Below are 15691 nucleotides of genomic sequence, written 5' to 3' on the forward strand. Positions count from 1 at the left end.
TCTGGCCACCTGACAGGTAAAGTTCCAAACCCATCAGTACTAAGATCCTATTCCCCACCACAAGCTCAAATGCTTAAACATATCTGTTACCTAACACTCCATAAGGATTTCTTGAGATGAATGGCAGCACAATTTAGTGGAAAGAACATAGGGCTGGGAGTCAGGAGATCCCGCCACTTACCTGCTGTGTGACCAGAAGTAAGTCACTTAGCTTGTCTGTGCCTCAGTTTCCTCATCTGTAAAATGGGGATAAAATATCTGCTTTCCCTCACTCTTACGCCCCGGAACCCCTGGTGGAACACGGCCTGTGTCTGATATGATGATCTTGTATTCATCCCGGCACAAACACTTAATAAATGTCATCATTAAGGATAAAATAGGAATGGCTTTATGCTTTTTGGATCTGACTATAAATATGAAACCTTAAGTGCAGACCTACATTGGTGAAAGAGCTTTCTCATGTAACTGTTGGGGGAATAGGTAGGCCAAGTATGATTATTTAATTAGGGCTCACCTAAAATGAATAATAGGAGAATGAAGAATCATCACTAATCACTAATCCAATTTCCTAAACCTAGGCCCTTTTCATGAACAAAGAACTGTATTTCCCCTTACATATGGGCTTTCAAATGCCACTCAACAGAACTAGCGGATGGGAGTTTATTGTTTTATTTTAATGTTCAAGTTGAATTAAGCTCCACTGTAAAAGTAATAACTGAAGTATTATAAAGTTTTTCTTCTCATTTTGAAACATAACTTTTTTATTATGATTTTCTGGGTAATTTGATCCAGGTTGCTTAAAAAGAAAATGAAAAATTGTATAACCAACTGATAGCAGGCCAGAAATGTTAATAGTATTTTGGAAGCAAACATTTAATACTTATTGCTGCTGGCCATTGAGTCTGCAGAAGAATCCAGAAATACTTCTTTGAAGAAATAACCATTATGTAGGAAATCCTGCTGATTTTATGTGCAACACTTTCTGCTCTCAGTGGACTGCAAGATGCGGCAAAATGTCTGCTGATTAGAACATCTGTTCTGAAATATCAGTTATCCCGTTACATTTCTATTTATAGTTTTTACATGTATTCAAACTTGTAAACTGTCAATTACTCTCTGTTTGTTCATGCAAATTGTACAAGATGTGAGGTTTCGTAGCTTGAAAAAGCAGAGGAACAAAGCTGCAGACAGACTGGTACATCTTCCCAGAGAGTCACTTGCCTGGAACTGGTAAAAATTGATTTCAGGCCTCTATAACTCTAGGTGGAAGTTACTGAATTTCCTACCTGTGTGCACTCTGCTGAAGTCAGGTAGACAAGGGGAGATGTCTGACGCATTTAGAAGGGGATGCTAGTAACATTTAACTTTCTTGATCTCTTTGGTGGAAATGCACTGAGGAGTGGTTTAGTGTCTATTAAATGGAGGAAGTGGCTCTCAGCAAATTGCAAATGGAGGGAACAGTAAATAAGGGGAGAGATTGTTTAAAAATCTTCCTGCCCTGGCTATAATCTAATAAGATGTTCAGAAACTCACGAATTTGCTTTTAAACAAGCCTTATCCTAGGTTTAGACACTCCAATCAATCATATTCATGTGTGTTTACTGTGTGCAGAGCACTGGGAGAGTACAGTATAACAATATAACAGACACCTTCACTGCCCACAATGAGCTTACAGTCAAGTCAATGTTTTGTGTTGGAAAAACACCTGACTCTTGAGAGTGGGTGTCATTTTTCCCCTAATATACATTATTCAACTCATTTGGGGCCAAACATCAAATAGATTGAAAATTTGTCTTCTGAATTAAGCAGTAATTGAAGTGAAGTCTACCCCGGCCTAGGAGTTCTTAATGACTGGTTGTTCATCAGACAAAATGAACTAGGAATATGATGTACCTCCCATATTTAGATCATACTAGAGCTAGTGAGGCTGGGCAGATAAAGGTGATTTTAAGCTCTAATTAATTGTAGTAGGACTGAAAGTCTCAGAGACTGTGCCTCGTTATCTCATCTGTAAAATGAAGATTAAGACTGGGAGCCCCACAGGGGGCATAGACTGTGTCCAACCTGATTAGCTCGTATCTTCCCCAGTGCTTAGTACAGTGACTGTCACAAAGTAAGTGTTTAATAAATACTTTAAAACAAAAAATACTTCTAAATCTAATAACAGCAAGTTAACATCATGCAAATTTAAGTTTCTATCACAAAGACAGCACTTTTCATCCTCTTCCTGACCAAGCATCACTCATTTTAAGGTAAAAATGTTATGAGATGAACCTATGAATACTGAGTTATTACCAGAAAAAAAAAAAGAATATTGCTCTATCCATCAACCAGCTCGTTTAAGAACAAAACGCCTTATTTTGCAATTAGACCAAATCCAATCTCATCGTCTAAAGTAGTGTAAATCATACTCTTCACATTACATACCTGCTCCATTGAGATGTTTTTATAAATTACTGTTTGATTCCATTCAGGATTCAAGCTTTTCTGAACATATTTTGTCCTTCTTTTGTATTCAGCACTGCATTTAAAGATAAGAAAAAGTTACTTGAAGGATTCTTCACTATAATTCCAGTGTCCTGAGGTTAACTTCAGGACTTGCAGAGCCTAATGTGATGATAGTTGAACCTTTCCAGTTTTTTGAACACACAATTGAAACATGCCATTGCAAAGCCCTCCTCTTCAAAGTATTCAAGAAGTGGTATCAAACAAGCATTTCCATCTCGTATTCCAAGCAAGAAAAAAAAGTTTTTAAACCCTTAGCTTAGTTTTGATGCTTTCATTCATCACGTTAGTCTTCTCAATTAATTTCATTATGATTTAGCAATCTTGTTAACATCTGAGAATTAACAGCACAACCCTTCTGCCCTCTGATCGCGTCTAGACTATCTTGCTTTCCACCCCTGGGACAAATTCAATTTATCTAACTTTTTTCACTAAGAATCAGGGGTTTTAAGTGAATAGAAGGAAAGAAAATAATCATTATGAATTTTAAATATACATTATTATGAATGATGCCAGATTATGTCAGTTGCATGTGCTCTCCATACCTCAGAAGTGGCAATAATGTGCATGCATATTTTAATCAGATAAGTCTCATATGGGGGCTACATTAAGAACCTCAATTGACTTTTTGGTGTCAGACTTTTATGCAAATTTTAAAATATGATTTTTTTGTTCCTTTTTCTTACCCATCTATCAGGAACTTAAAGCAACTTAAAGCCACCTGCCCTTCTCTGTCATCTTGCCTTGCCTTTGTTATCTATTTCCAACTGGCCAAGACGCTTTCTCAGCAGTCATCTTAAATTAAGTCATGTGAATCACTTCAAAATTGTCAGAGTATACAATGCAGTGGCAGCATAGAGCAAGCTGCTCCATCTAGACTAGCATGCATGACTTTAGCTTCAGCACTGCCAACCTCGCCTCAAGTCTTGAACTGTGTCTCCTATTGCACACACCCTGGATCATGGCCAATATCAGGCAGCCTTCTGCTGGTTTCTGGCCACTAAGCCATATTCCTGAGCTAAATGAGAGCAGGTTTGGGCAAATAGCTTGGTCCCACAGTAAGGAGTGTCCTTAATTAAAAATTAGAACAGTAAAATCATCCTGCTGTCAGAAATATTTCCTGAAAGATTAGTGGAAAAGTTAATTTGGAGAGTGATCGTGAAGGATAGGGCACAGACTGGGAATCAGGTGACCTGGGTTCTAATCCTGTTTCTATCACTTATCTATATGAGCTTCACGTGGGGTAAAATCTGTGTCCAACTTGCTTATATTGTATTTACCCCAGTGCTTTAAAATGTTGTTATGATGATATTCTAATGAATTCTTTTGGTATCAATATCTCAGTTATTCTAAAAGTAAATGACGCACAAAGTTTCACAATAAGCTTATACAGAGGAGGAATTAAACTGGTATATTAGGATTTGTGAACAGAGTGAAATAATGGAAGGTTGAACTTTAATAGAGTACCATAGCATAGCAACATGTACAAAAATTGATATTCATTAGAGCCACAGTCTCACCCTCCTTATACTGGTAAAACTCCCACTACAGTCAGGCAGTTTGAGAGGGCTTCCAAGTTTGAAAACCAGTAGATTTACTGCATGCTAATGTAGCACTCAATTTTAAATAGTCACCTCTCAATTATCTGAATTCTTTACTCCTACATCTTCACTTTCTGCTGTCTTTTTTTTTTTTTTGGTTAATTCACTACTTAGGGAAGGTAGGGAAAATATGAAGATGCATAATTCTAGCCAATCTAATTTTCTACTTAAATATGAAAAAACTATTTGGAGGAGGAAGCATGTCTAATTATTAGCTAAAATGAAATTTTGCACTACCCTATCAATCAACAGTTATTTATAATAATGTTGGTATTTGTTAAGCGCTTACTAGGTGCTGAGCACTGTTATAAGCGCTGGGGGAGATACAGGGTAATCAGGTTGTCCCACGTGGGGCTCACACACTTTTAATCCCTATTTTACAGATGAGGGAACTGAGGCACAGAGAAGTGAAGTGACTTGCCCACAGTCACACAGCTGACAAGTGGCAGAGCCGGGAGTCGAACTCATGACCTCTGACTCCGAAGCCCAGGCACTTTCCATTGAGCCACGCTGCTTCTCCAGCAGGTGCTTTATTGAGCACCTACTCTGTGCAGAGTACTGTACTAAGTGCTTGGAAGAATACAATATAGTAGATACATTTCTGCCTCTATGGATTTGAATCATCCAGGATTTCCTACCTGTTCTTCCATTACTAAAGCTAAATGAGTGTTGCTCATATATAACTTAAAATGATTTTGAACAGGAAGTCCCTTTTCACTTTTGATAGCTCCTTTTTAGTAGGCCTGGGCAGTGCATAAAATAAAATGTGACTTGTAAATCTCATGTTTTAACCCAAGTGCTTTTTTTCAACCAACTCAGTCATTCATAGTTTTCCAGAAACCCTTGATGTGGAGTTCCAATTTTCCTGAAAAACCAAGCCCATCATTCCTTTAACACAACCCTGCCTGCTACTGGAAAATTGAAAGGGGAGGCTCTGAACATTGGAGCTGTTAACATGTATGTGGGAATGACACAACACCTGGAGAAAGAGTGTTTCCATTGTCAGCCATAAATACAGTTTGGTATTCTGTGAGGAGAGAGCATCAGCCCCCACCCTCAAAAAAGAGAACCCATTACCACATCACATGTAACTGCCTATAATGCTGAAGAACTGGGATGAAATTAAATGCTCTTGGAAAATGTAAAGGTTTTAATAAGTAATCCTATTTTGGGGGAAATTTAAATATTTGTATCTGAGAGAAGTAGAAACAGCCTTTTTCAGGACAACAGCTTATCTGGATTGGTAGAGGTGACAATTAAAAAGCAAAAACCCAAACCAAAGAACACCCTGTGGAATGGATTAAAAAGTCCTTCTTGCTGCTTCTGCGGGCAACATACTGCATGTCTATTTTGTTATGTAAGAGAGTTATCGAAATAAAATATTATATGGTAGTTTAAGAGCCCATCCTTCACAGCAACAGGAGGATGCTATTTGCTTATTCCTGTAGCTCAGTTGCTGCTTCAGACTACAGAATTCTGGCTTCTGTTTGGAAGGGCCCAAGATGATGCTTGTTGTGCCAGTTGACGGTAGCTGGCAGACAGGCAGCCTCAGGGCAGGCACAGCAGCTGATTGGTTGAACAGAAGGCACGGAGGCAGAAAAGGCTTTAAAAGGCTGGAAGAAATTTTTTTTTTACCCACTTAAGAGAGGCAGCTGGGAAGGAAACCTCAAACACCTACTCTGATTTTTTTTTTTTTAGCAGATACTTGCCTCACACAGGAATAGAATATGCGTAAGAGGACTCCTTTTTCTCATCTAAAAACCTTCAGGGTTTCAGTTTTAACTCATTTTCTTAGTCTAGTTATAGCGAAAGCCAGATACAAAAAATATTTCCCTCAAATGTGTTTTGGCTTTAAGCTGTTCTTTGTCCAGATGGTAAACTCAACTGGATTGTAAAATAGATTGTAAAGGCAGGGACTGTGTCTATTAATTCTACTGTACTCCCCCAAGTGCTTGGTACAACAAGGCCTGTTGGAAAAAGCACAGGCCTGGGAGTCACAGACCTGGGTTCTTATCCCAGCTCTTCCAATTGTTTGCTGTGTGACCTTGGGCAAGTTGCTTATCTTCTGTGCCTCAATTTCCTCATCTGTAAAATGGAGAATAAATCCCTTCTACTTAGACTGTGACATCTGGGACAAGGACTGTGTCCAACCTGACAACCTGTATTTACCCCAGTCTTTAGAACAGTGTTTGGCACACAGTAAGAAAGCACTTAACACATATAATAATTATTATTAGGTGATAGCACACAGCTGGTGCTCAATACGTTAACTGAGTAATCATGCCATCGAATCTCCACATCATCTATCACCCTAAATTCTGAGAAAGCCAGTTAATTAGCAAGAATGTGGGATTTAGTAATTTAATTGGCAATGACTGCAAAAACGTGGCACCCACCCAGGGACTGAGGATCCTGGAAAGAGGCAGCAGTAAACTCTAAGTTTCTTGAGAACAGGTATCTCTCTCAATCTCTATCATATCGTATTATCCCAAGTGCTCTGCACACTACAGATGCTCAATAAATATCACTGATTGATCAGGGGCTGGGTGCAGCTCCAGAAACTATCAAAATATGGGAGAACTAGAATCATCCTTTTTCGTGGAAAGTTTTGATTTACTCTTATGCAAGATACCCTCAAATATACTTGTCCTACGAGGTTTTAATTTAACCTACATTTATGAGGGTCATATTTTCAATGAGACAAGAGAGGGCTTTTAGCTCCTTGATCTCAGGTATTAAATTATGGGGAAATTTGCTATGCTTCAAATATCCAAAAGGTATCATATGCAGGAAGTTTTGATCTTTAAGACAGATTCTCAAGTTATCAAAATGTAATCAGATAAATAACTCAACATGCCCAGAGAGATCATAAACATACACCCTCATAATATTTTATATCTACACACACTGAAGCTTCTAACTCCATACACAGTCCAAGCCATAATACCAAAAGACAGTGCATTTTACCTTGCATTCTGGACAACCATAACTTGGCTGCACGGATCCAGTGATGCAACAGTGAACAACATAAACATCGGAAAGAAGAGGGAGAATCAAAGGGGAAAGAAGAGGAGACAGAAAGGAAAGATAAAATATTTGAATGATGTAAGGAGAAACTACTGGAGCAGCTAAGAGGATCAGAGAAAGAGACAAACATTAGCAATAGAATGGGAATAAAACTGCAAGAGAGTATTGGTTATTAGCAAATAATATCTAAAAGCAATCTATCTCCAGTAGAGACCAAAATACTGTCCTTTGTTCTATGTCATATATAACAAGAGTAAAATAGCCTGTGAAATGGAATTCTATTGCATCAAATGCCAAATTACTTAACTAGGCTTTCTTTGCACCATATTTTCATTTTTCTCTTTATCGAAATGCTAAATTACAGGGCAGCAGAACTTTGTCTTTTTTTATCAAAATTTATAATGCTTGTGTTTATGGAGGCTTAACTCTTGATCTCTGCTTACCTAAAAGAAACAGGTAATAAACCGAGTTTCCAAATTTACTTCCACACATAATAAGTAAATATTAGCTTGGATAACACCATCTAGTTTTTGATCAATTTAGATAGGATACTCATCACTTTTCATACTCTTTTATAAAATTTGTATAAAGGTTTGATGACTGTGCCAAAAAGAGTTTCAAGTAAAAGTGTGTATCTTTAATTAGTCCTTTGCAGTGACCTATGACTGAACTTAAAAAAATCAATTTCTTTTTAAACGATTCTCTGAGAATATATTTAAACAAACTCTGAGCATTCAGTTTTTTAAGAGACTTATGGAAGATAAAAATCAATAGATTTTGACTAACCACATTTAAGCTCTTTTAAAAAGGACTTGAATTCTGATTCAAACCACAGATCATGAACACCTAATAAGGAAATACTGAAACTCTTTAAAAAACACTTACTCTGGAAAGGAAATCTAGGTAATTATGGCTCAAAAGTTGTTACCACATTTGCCAAACCTGAATATTAACTAACTTGTGAATCAGCAAAGAATTATACAAATATATTACTGATTAATTTGCTACACCATTTCCCTTAATTTTGGTGCCATATATACACTCAAGTGCATTACAATTTGTGGAAAAACTGCATCACAACTTCAAAGAATTGAGGAAGTTGGGATCAATCATATTTGATTGCCTTTTAATGAATGATGCAAATTAGCAATAGATAGATACCTAGGCAGACCAGGATAAAGAAATATTTCAACATTGAATATAGACAAATATGGATGCAAATAAAGCTACCAATAACAATTTCCATTTGCAGCCTTGGGTTTAAAAAATACACCAAAATATTTATATCTGATAAAGCTGTAATTAAACTTCCCTTTATATTTGGACTTTAGGAAGTTGTGTGGCCTAAAAGAAAGCACAGGACTAGGAAAGAGACGAACTGGGTTCTAACCCCAGCTCTGCTTGCTCTGTGACCCTGGGTAAATTACTTGACTTCTCTTGTGTCTTACTTTCCTCATATTTCTAATGCAGAAAGGTCTGTTTTCCTCTCTCTTGGACTGTAATCCCCAAGTGGAATGGAGACTGTGTCTGATCTGACTGTATAGTATCTACGCCAGCTCTTAGCACAGTGGCTAAGTAGTGCTTAACAAATACCACAATTATTATTAACATGATGCTTCCATGGCCATACATTTTAAATTGAAAAAAGATAGCACTTATTGGAACAACATAGAATGAGGAAAGGAGAAAATACATCGAAGATATGTTCAGAAACACAGACCGGTAGGAAGATCATCTTTTGTTTCCCTCTAAAATACAGGAAATGTGCTTCCTTAAGCTGTTAATGAGTGCATTTGGGGAAAATGAAAAATTATCTGTGGTCACCCACATACCACTTACCCTCTCCCTGGAAGAAGATACACCTTGACAAAAGGGTCAGAATAACCATTATTGTCTCTGGGCACAAGGTTTCTTGCTTGAAGAATATGTATGATAAGATTTCCAAGATGCTTGTCATAGTTTATTTGAAGCTATAAGTATAAAAATGCAAGGTTAATTTTTTGTTGTTGTTTTCATCTCCTAAATAAGTTAATTATGTCTGAACTATCTTGCATATCTTAATAGACGTAGGAATTCTTATTTTCATTTTTTTTTTTTTAACTGAACTGGCAACTTACTCATTTGGAGAGAAAACTTCATTTTGGGAGACCTGAGATCAGAGATGCAATGGTTCTACTTCCCAGTCATTTGAACTGAAAAATACTGGGCCAAATAGGATGAATGGTCACATAAATCTTGTAATATGCAATAATTTAACTGCAAAAAGGAAACACACTAGAAAATGGCAATCACTATTGCAAATGATGTATACTCCAACACCTTTGAATGTTTTGAAATGGACAGTATCAATTCACTTTTCTAGTGAAATATGCTTTTCTCCAAATGACTAGCCACCAAGACTCTCTTGCACCCAGAGGTAAACACTTCAATAATCAAAATATAAGCATAATTCCTTCAGGCTAAATTAACTCCATGAATTAGGTTCCAGAATTAAGTTTGCATTGCTTTCTCCCCCTGTAATATTTTAATAAAATAAGATCTCAGAATAGTAAATAGTTTTTGATAATGAGTCTTGGCTTTGGAAGCCACATACTTCCTCATCTTTGTGGTGTGATTTATTATTCATCAAATGTTGACAAAAATATATCTAGAATCAGATTCCTTATATAAACTTTACAGGAAAAGCTTTGGTATTAATAATATGAATGGAGAGTGATTGGAGTGTGCTTAACCTATCATTACAAGTTGGGCAATGAGAAAATTAAGGGGAAAATCTTCTATATAAATGTAGTTCTCAAGTAAGTCAGCTCAGTGGTAACAAGCTGGCCATAACAACTCTAGGGAAACCTAACATTCTACCCAGAATTCATTTGCATCTTTATATGCCAACTGTATGTGCAACTAGGTAAAGCTAGGATTATCTGCTGTTTAATCCCCTTTTTTCACAATTCAGCACAATAGGGTCCAAAACAAGTATAGGAAGTGTTCAGCAGCATATTTTGCCATGGTGGAGTATCCTCATATACATCGTTATTCCTGATTTTAGAAATGTTGTTTTCCGGTGGAAAAGTTACCTTTGACCCAAATCTGCACAGCGCCAGCTAAGATTAGTAGGAATTGCACTGGACAGGCACAAATAATGTTTTTGGAGTCACATGCTACCAGTCCCATATGTGTACATACCCTATGCACCTTGAAGTTGCTGCATTTCAGATACCATCACTGGGGGTGCTCCAGAGTACCCCAGAGTCGAGAGAAACTGGAGATGGAGCTGGTGCCATAATTCAGGGCCAACACTGATGTGTATCAGAGGCAAAATGTACAAGAACCCAATACCAAACGTAAAGGGAAGGTCTTAGATAGCCACAGTGTGATTGAGTTGCATAAAATATATCTAAAATATTAGTCTTTGAAGGCAGAAAATATCATTACATGCCAAAGATGAAGGCAAGATATAAAACAAGCATCCTGGAAGGTGGAAGTACAAAAGGCTCAATGGGAAGGGCCACCTCAAAATTGGTACTAAGTGTCTAACAGGGGAAAAATACAGTGCAAAATCCAGTTTAGGGAGGTCATGTTAGCTGGGGAAGCACTTTAACTGTATGTTTGATATCTTCATCATAAATAACACCTCAAAAATAGAACAAAAAAAGATTCTCTGGAATCTCCTTCCTATGATATTATGATTGCACGGCTATTTTTAGGCTCAAAGAGGCCCAATAGATTTTCATCTTGAACAAGTAAAAACCTACAGAAGCCTTTAAAAAGACAGAGTGAGAGCAAACAAAGTAAAGTGGGACATTGAGGAGATGGCCATGTATTTATACTAAATTTTCATACCTGGATTTCTCCAGTAATTGGGTGAGTGGTGGATTTTGTTGCATCAGCAGGCTGCAATATCAAAAAACAGGTGATTAGCTAGAACACACTGGAAATTTAAGATTTTAGCATTTTTCTGAAATTCCATGACACCTGAAAACATACCTTGCCCTTATGGAAAGAAGGTTTATCATTAATCTCATCAAAAGCATGATTCAGTTTTTTATAAATGTATTTTCCACTCAACCAAACATTTGTTAAAATCTGCATTTTATTCACATTATCAGGTGATTTTAAGTTTCAAAGTAAAAAACTATATTTTTTAAGGCCAAGTATTTAAAACCTTCTCTTTTAACTATGAAAAACGGCAATAGAAAGACATGGAAAAAAAACACCCCAAAACAAAACAGAAAATTTCTTTACAAAGTCACTCACTTGATTCAGTAGTATTTATTGAGCAACTACTGACTACAGTGGTCTGCACAAAATGCTTGGGCAAAATTCAAATATGGCATGGCATAATGGATAGAGCACAAGCCTAGGAATCAGAAGGTCATGGGTTCTAATTCTGATTCCATCACTTGTCTGCAGTGTGACCTTAGGCAAGTCACTTCACTTCTCTGTACCTCAGTTACCTCATTTGTAAAATGGGGATTGAGACTATGACCCCCATATGGGACAGGGACTGTGTCCAACACATTTTGCTTCTATCTACCCTGGTGGTTAGTACAGTGCCTGGCACACAGTAAGCACAAATACCGCAATTATTATTAAAAGTTAGGTCAGCTTGGGTGGGAAGTAACCATCTGGAGAATGTAAGCTCATTACAGTTGGCAAGCATGTCTGCTAATTCATTTGTATTGTTCTTTCCCACCCACTTAGTATAGTGCTCTTCACATAGCAATCAGTAAATACCATTGATTGATCAGAGTGGAGGCTTTAAAGAGATCATGACACCAAGAGTAAGGAAAAACAGCCCTAAGCATATTGAGGAAAAAAAAATGCTACAGTGCAGCCAGGGGACAATCTTTATATATATAAGGTGATGAAGAGATGGTCATGCATCAATCTTAGGAACACTGACAGAAACTGTTCAATAATTATCTCAGTGTAGGTAATGGTTCTGTGAACAACTGAAATGAGACCAAGTATAGGTGTGGTTTGGAGGTGGAGTATAAGAAGAGCTGACATACAACCCCTGAGAAGAGATTTGATATGTCTGATTCAACTTTAATAATAATTGTTTCCCTTTTTATCTACAATATAATTAGAGAAATTATTTTAGATGGAAATGTTCTTGGTTTTGGGGTAGAGACTTAAGCCCAAGGATATTGTATATCTGTTGGATATTCATTTATTAGTTCATTTCTTTGAACTATGTCATTAGACATTAAATACCTCTCAGCTTTCGCAAGTAAATACAAACATGGTTTTTTTTGGTTGTTTTATTTTCCCCTTCAGTAGCACAGATAGCAATCTGGTGTCACAGGCATTCATTTTCACAGGCATTTCTTTTCATGTTGATGTTTTGCATTAAGGAAAGAGGGAGAAAAAAAATCAGTAATGAGAATTCATTTTCTTCCGAGGAAGAGCAGAAACATTTTGTTGGCCTCGATTTAGCAGGAGAGATAAGACGTCAGAGGAAAACAGCAAGATGCCAGCTAGCATATGAATGAATTAGTGGCTTTTTTCCCCAAAATTGGCTTTCTGCTTTCCTCTAGAAAATATGTAGGCCACAGAATATGGAATATTGTCTTTATCTTTGAAACTTGTCTTCATCTTTGAGGATCTTGTGCAGGCTCTTTCCTTGGGGATCACTGACTACTCGGTTAATCCTCAAATGAGAGGAATCTAAATTACACAATTTCTTAGAAATTAAGACACTGACATCTGAGTATATGAAATATAAGGATGGTGGATATGCTAGCTTACTTCCCAGGCATGGTGTGAATAATAAATTGAGATTTAAAAAACTGATTTTAAAGTATGAATTAATTGATCTGTTTCAGAGACTTAAATATTTAATCACACAATGTTTTAGCTGAGGCACCTGCCCACTAGCAATGTCAGATCTATTCTTTATCATGGTATACTGCTCTGAAGAAGAGTACCTCTTCACTAGCAAAAGTTTCATTTGGAATGAGAGACAGGGGGAAAAAAGAGAAAACAGAGCCAGAAATTTCGATATTAAGCATAACAACACAATGGACAAGCCATTTTTGCTTACCTTATAATCGGATTGTCAGCTCTTGTGATGTTAACAGGGCTTCTTAGTCCTAAATCCAGGCAAAAATAGCTCCTGGAAATACTTTAGGAGTGGCTAGACACCGGTTGGTCTTTGCTAGGTCCTAAAGCTTTCCAGGTACTGCCATCTTGAAATGGGAGGGTGGTGACTTCTGCCCAGGGTACCCCAAGTCCCTCCACTCCTATTACTGCCATCATATCTGAAGCTCAGTCATCTCCTCAAAGTTGAGAGGGTCATATAGAACTAGCCACTGCTCCCTTTTCTGGGGATGGCTACAGGAAGCTCCCAAGGAAAGCTTTCCCCACATAGCCTCTCCTCCAGCTCTACCACAGGTAGACACAAAGATCTTAGAAATCTCCATTTGGTAACAATAAACAATTCCAGTTCAAACCACCTTTCCCTAGCTCTAATACTTTTCTCTTTAGGATCCCAGTAAGTGGTTCCAGGTTCATGTACCTCTGCCCCACCCCCCCCCCCCCCAGCTTTTGGAGCATTTCAGGTTCCAACCTCACCCTAAGTCCTCTGAACACAGAGTCTTTCAGTCTCACTGTCCTTTCTCATACTCAGGAGCAGAAGTCTCACCACTTCTGAGTCCTATCATGGGACCCCAAACCTTGAGGGCATCCTAAACCGTCACCTAAGATCAACTCCAGTCCCTCCCTGTGACCTGTGTCCATCCATTAGAATCAGGAGAGTCAGGACAGTGGTACAATTAGAAGGCTAGCTGAGGAGAAGAGAAGAGAGAGAGTTGCAGGGCAAATGAGTAAAATGTAAGATGGGCTGACATGATGGAAAGCCTTGAAGTCAACCATAAGGACAGCCTGCTAGATGTGGGGGGAATCCTTCAGGTGTGGGGAGATGTAGCATATGGAGTTCACTCCTCCAGATACCCCAGGCTTTGATATTCTGCAGTTGTCATGGAGGACACTGTGTACATCCTCTTACCCACTGTAGCTCCCAGGCTTAGAGGGGAGCAGAGTGTACATGGAGGCTTTCAATTAGCCCAGTGGAATGAAAAATCATAACCTCCCCACTCTAAATACTAAATGCCCTTTATAAGCACATCTGAGGCTGGTGGGTAATTGAGGACTCATTAACACCTCAGATTGTTTATGGGTGTAGGATTAGAAAATATGTGAGGCAAAGACTAATTTGGGATCTGAGGATGGACTCTGGGGAAATTTCCCCTGAGAAGCCTCAGACCTAAGATAGTCTGTAGCCTTTACTCTGGAACTTGATCTTTTTTAAATGAAGTTGAATCTGAGGCAAAAGCAGCCCAGGGCCATGCTCACGAGGAGTTAAAAAGTGAGAATTTTGTCAGAGACAAATCTTGGCTGGCAACAAATGCTCGTGAGAGATATTTATAGGCAGTGGGGTGATCAAGTGAGCCAATTTACAATACAGAAATGCATTGGCCTAAGATGACATTGTCTTCTGTGCAGCATAATGTAATTTATTTTGTCAAACTTTCTCATGTAAAAGCAGGTACTTTGTCGGTACTTGTCACCCAGACCAGGGAAGGTTGTTATTACTGTGTTGGGAATTTCTGGTAATGCTAGACTCACTGCTGTGTTCTCACTTGCTCCATGGAAACAGAACAAAAGCATTAAAGGAGAAGAATCTGGATTAGGGTAATCTAGAGGCTACATGAAAGTGTGTCCACTTCTCCCTTGCACATGGACAGAAGAAAGCCATGAAAGGATTATGGGACAATCCTGAGCATTCCAAAGCATCAGAGTGACATAGTAGGAAGAAGAGAACTTTTTGAACACCTTGAAGCCAAAGGTGAAGAGTCTCTATTTGATGCGGAGAGTGAGAAGGTATCATGATTTAGTGGTAAGAGCACTTGGAGCCTGGAGACCTCAGCTCTTATAGACCTGGCTCTATTTACCTGCTGTGTAACTTGAGCAAGTTACTTAACTCCTCTGTGCCCCAGATTTCTCACAGGGAATGAAATACTCCCTCTGATTTAGACTCTGAGCCCCACATGGGACAGGGACAGCAGTCAATCTGATTATCTAGTATCTACCCCCATGCTTGGTCCAGTGTTTCATGCTTAATAAACATTTATCTTATACTACAACTGTTATCATCATTTCATTCTCTCAGTCTTTAGTACCGTTCCTAATAACACAAGCCAATGGATACTTCCCTAGTGGGTTTCCAAGTATCTCACCTTGCTGCTGTGTCTTTTTTTGCTCACCGAGGGGGATGCGGGTTGGCCAGGACTGGGGACGGCACTGGATGCTGCCGACGCAGGGCCTGAATGTCCATGAGAACCCTTTTCAACCACTGAAGATACGACCAGGGGCGACTGTTGAAGAGAGACCTTCTGGAGTTCAGCTGCAAGCTGTTTTGGGTCCACACCTGGAGATTTTGCTTTGTCCACTGGAATGAAAGAGGCTTGCTTTAAATATAGCTCTGACTACTAGAGTTCTGTTTAACAAGAGCCCCAGTACTAACCTTTGAAATAAATTAAAACATGTTTCAAAAC

The 15691-nt window shown here is 38.3% G+C and overlaps 1 protein-coding gene across 1 annotated transcript in view; it reads right to left on the reverse strand.

Annotated features, from left to right (window-relative positions):
• PCLO (piccolo presynaptic cytomatrix protein) overlaps nt 1-15691 on the reverse strand; it is a 288802-nt gene that overhangs the window by 55035 nt on the left and 218076 nt on the right. The window contains exons 14-18 of the mRNA XM_029077273.2: nt 15374-15585; nt 10974-11024; nt 8973-9103; nt 7074-7100; nt 2428-2521 (exon numbers count right to left, since the gene is read on the reverse strand). Coding sequence (XP_028933106.1) covers nt 2428-2521; nt 7074-7100; nt 8973-9103; nt 10974-11024; nt 15374-15585 — 515 coding nt within the window. The remainder of the gene's footprint in view (nt 1-2427; nt 2522-7073; nt 7101-8972; nt 9104-10973; nt 11025-15373; nt 15586-15691) is intronic.

Source organism: Ornithorhynchus anatinus, chromosome 13, assembly GCF_004115215.2.
Source record: "Ornithorhynchus anatinus isolate Pmale09 chromosome 13, mOrnAna1.pri.v4, whole genome shotgun sequence".
Taxonomy (NCBI): domain Eukaryota; kingdom Metazoa; phylum Chordata; class Mammalia; order Monotremata; family Ornithorhynchidae; genus Ornithorhynchus; species Ornithorhynchus anatinus.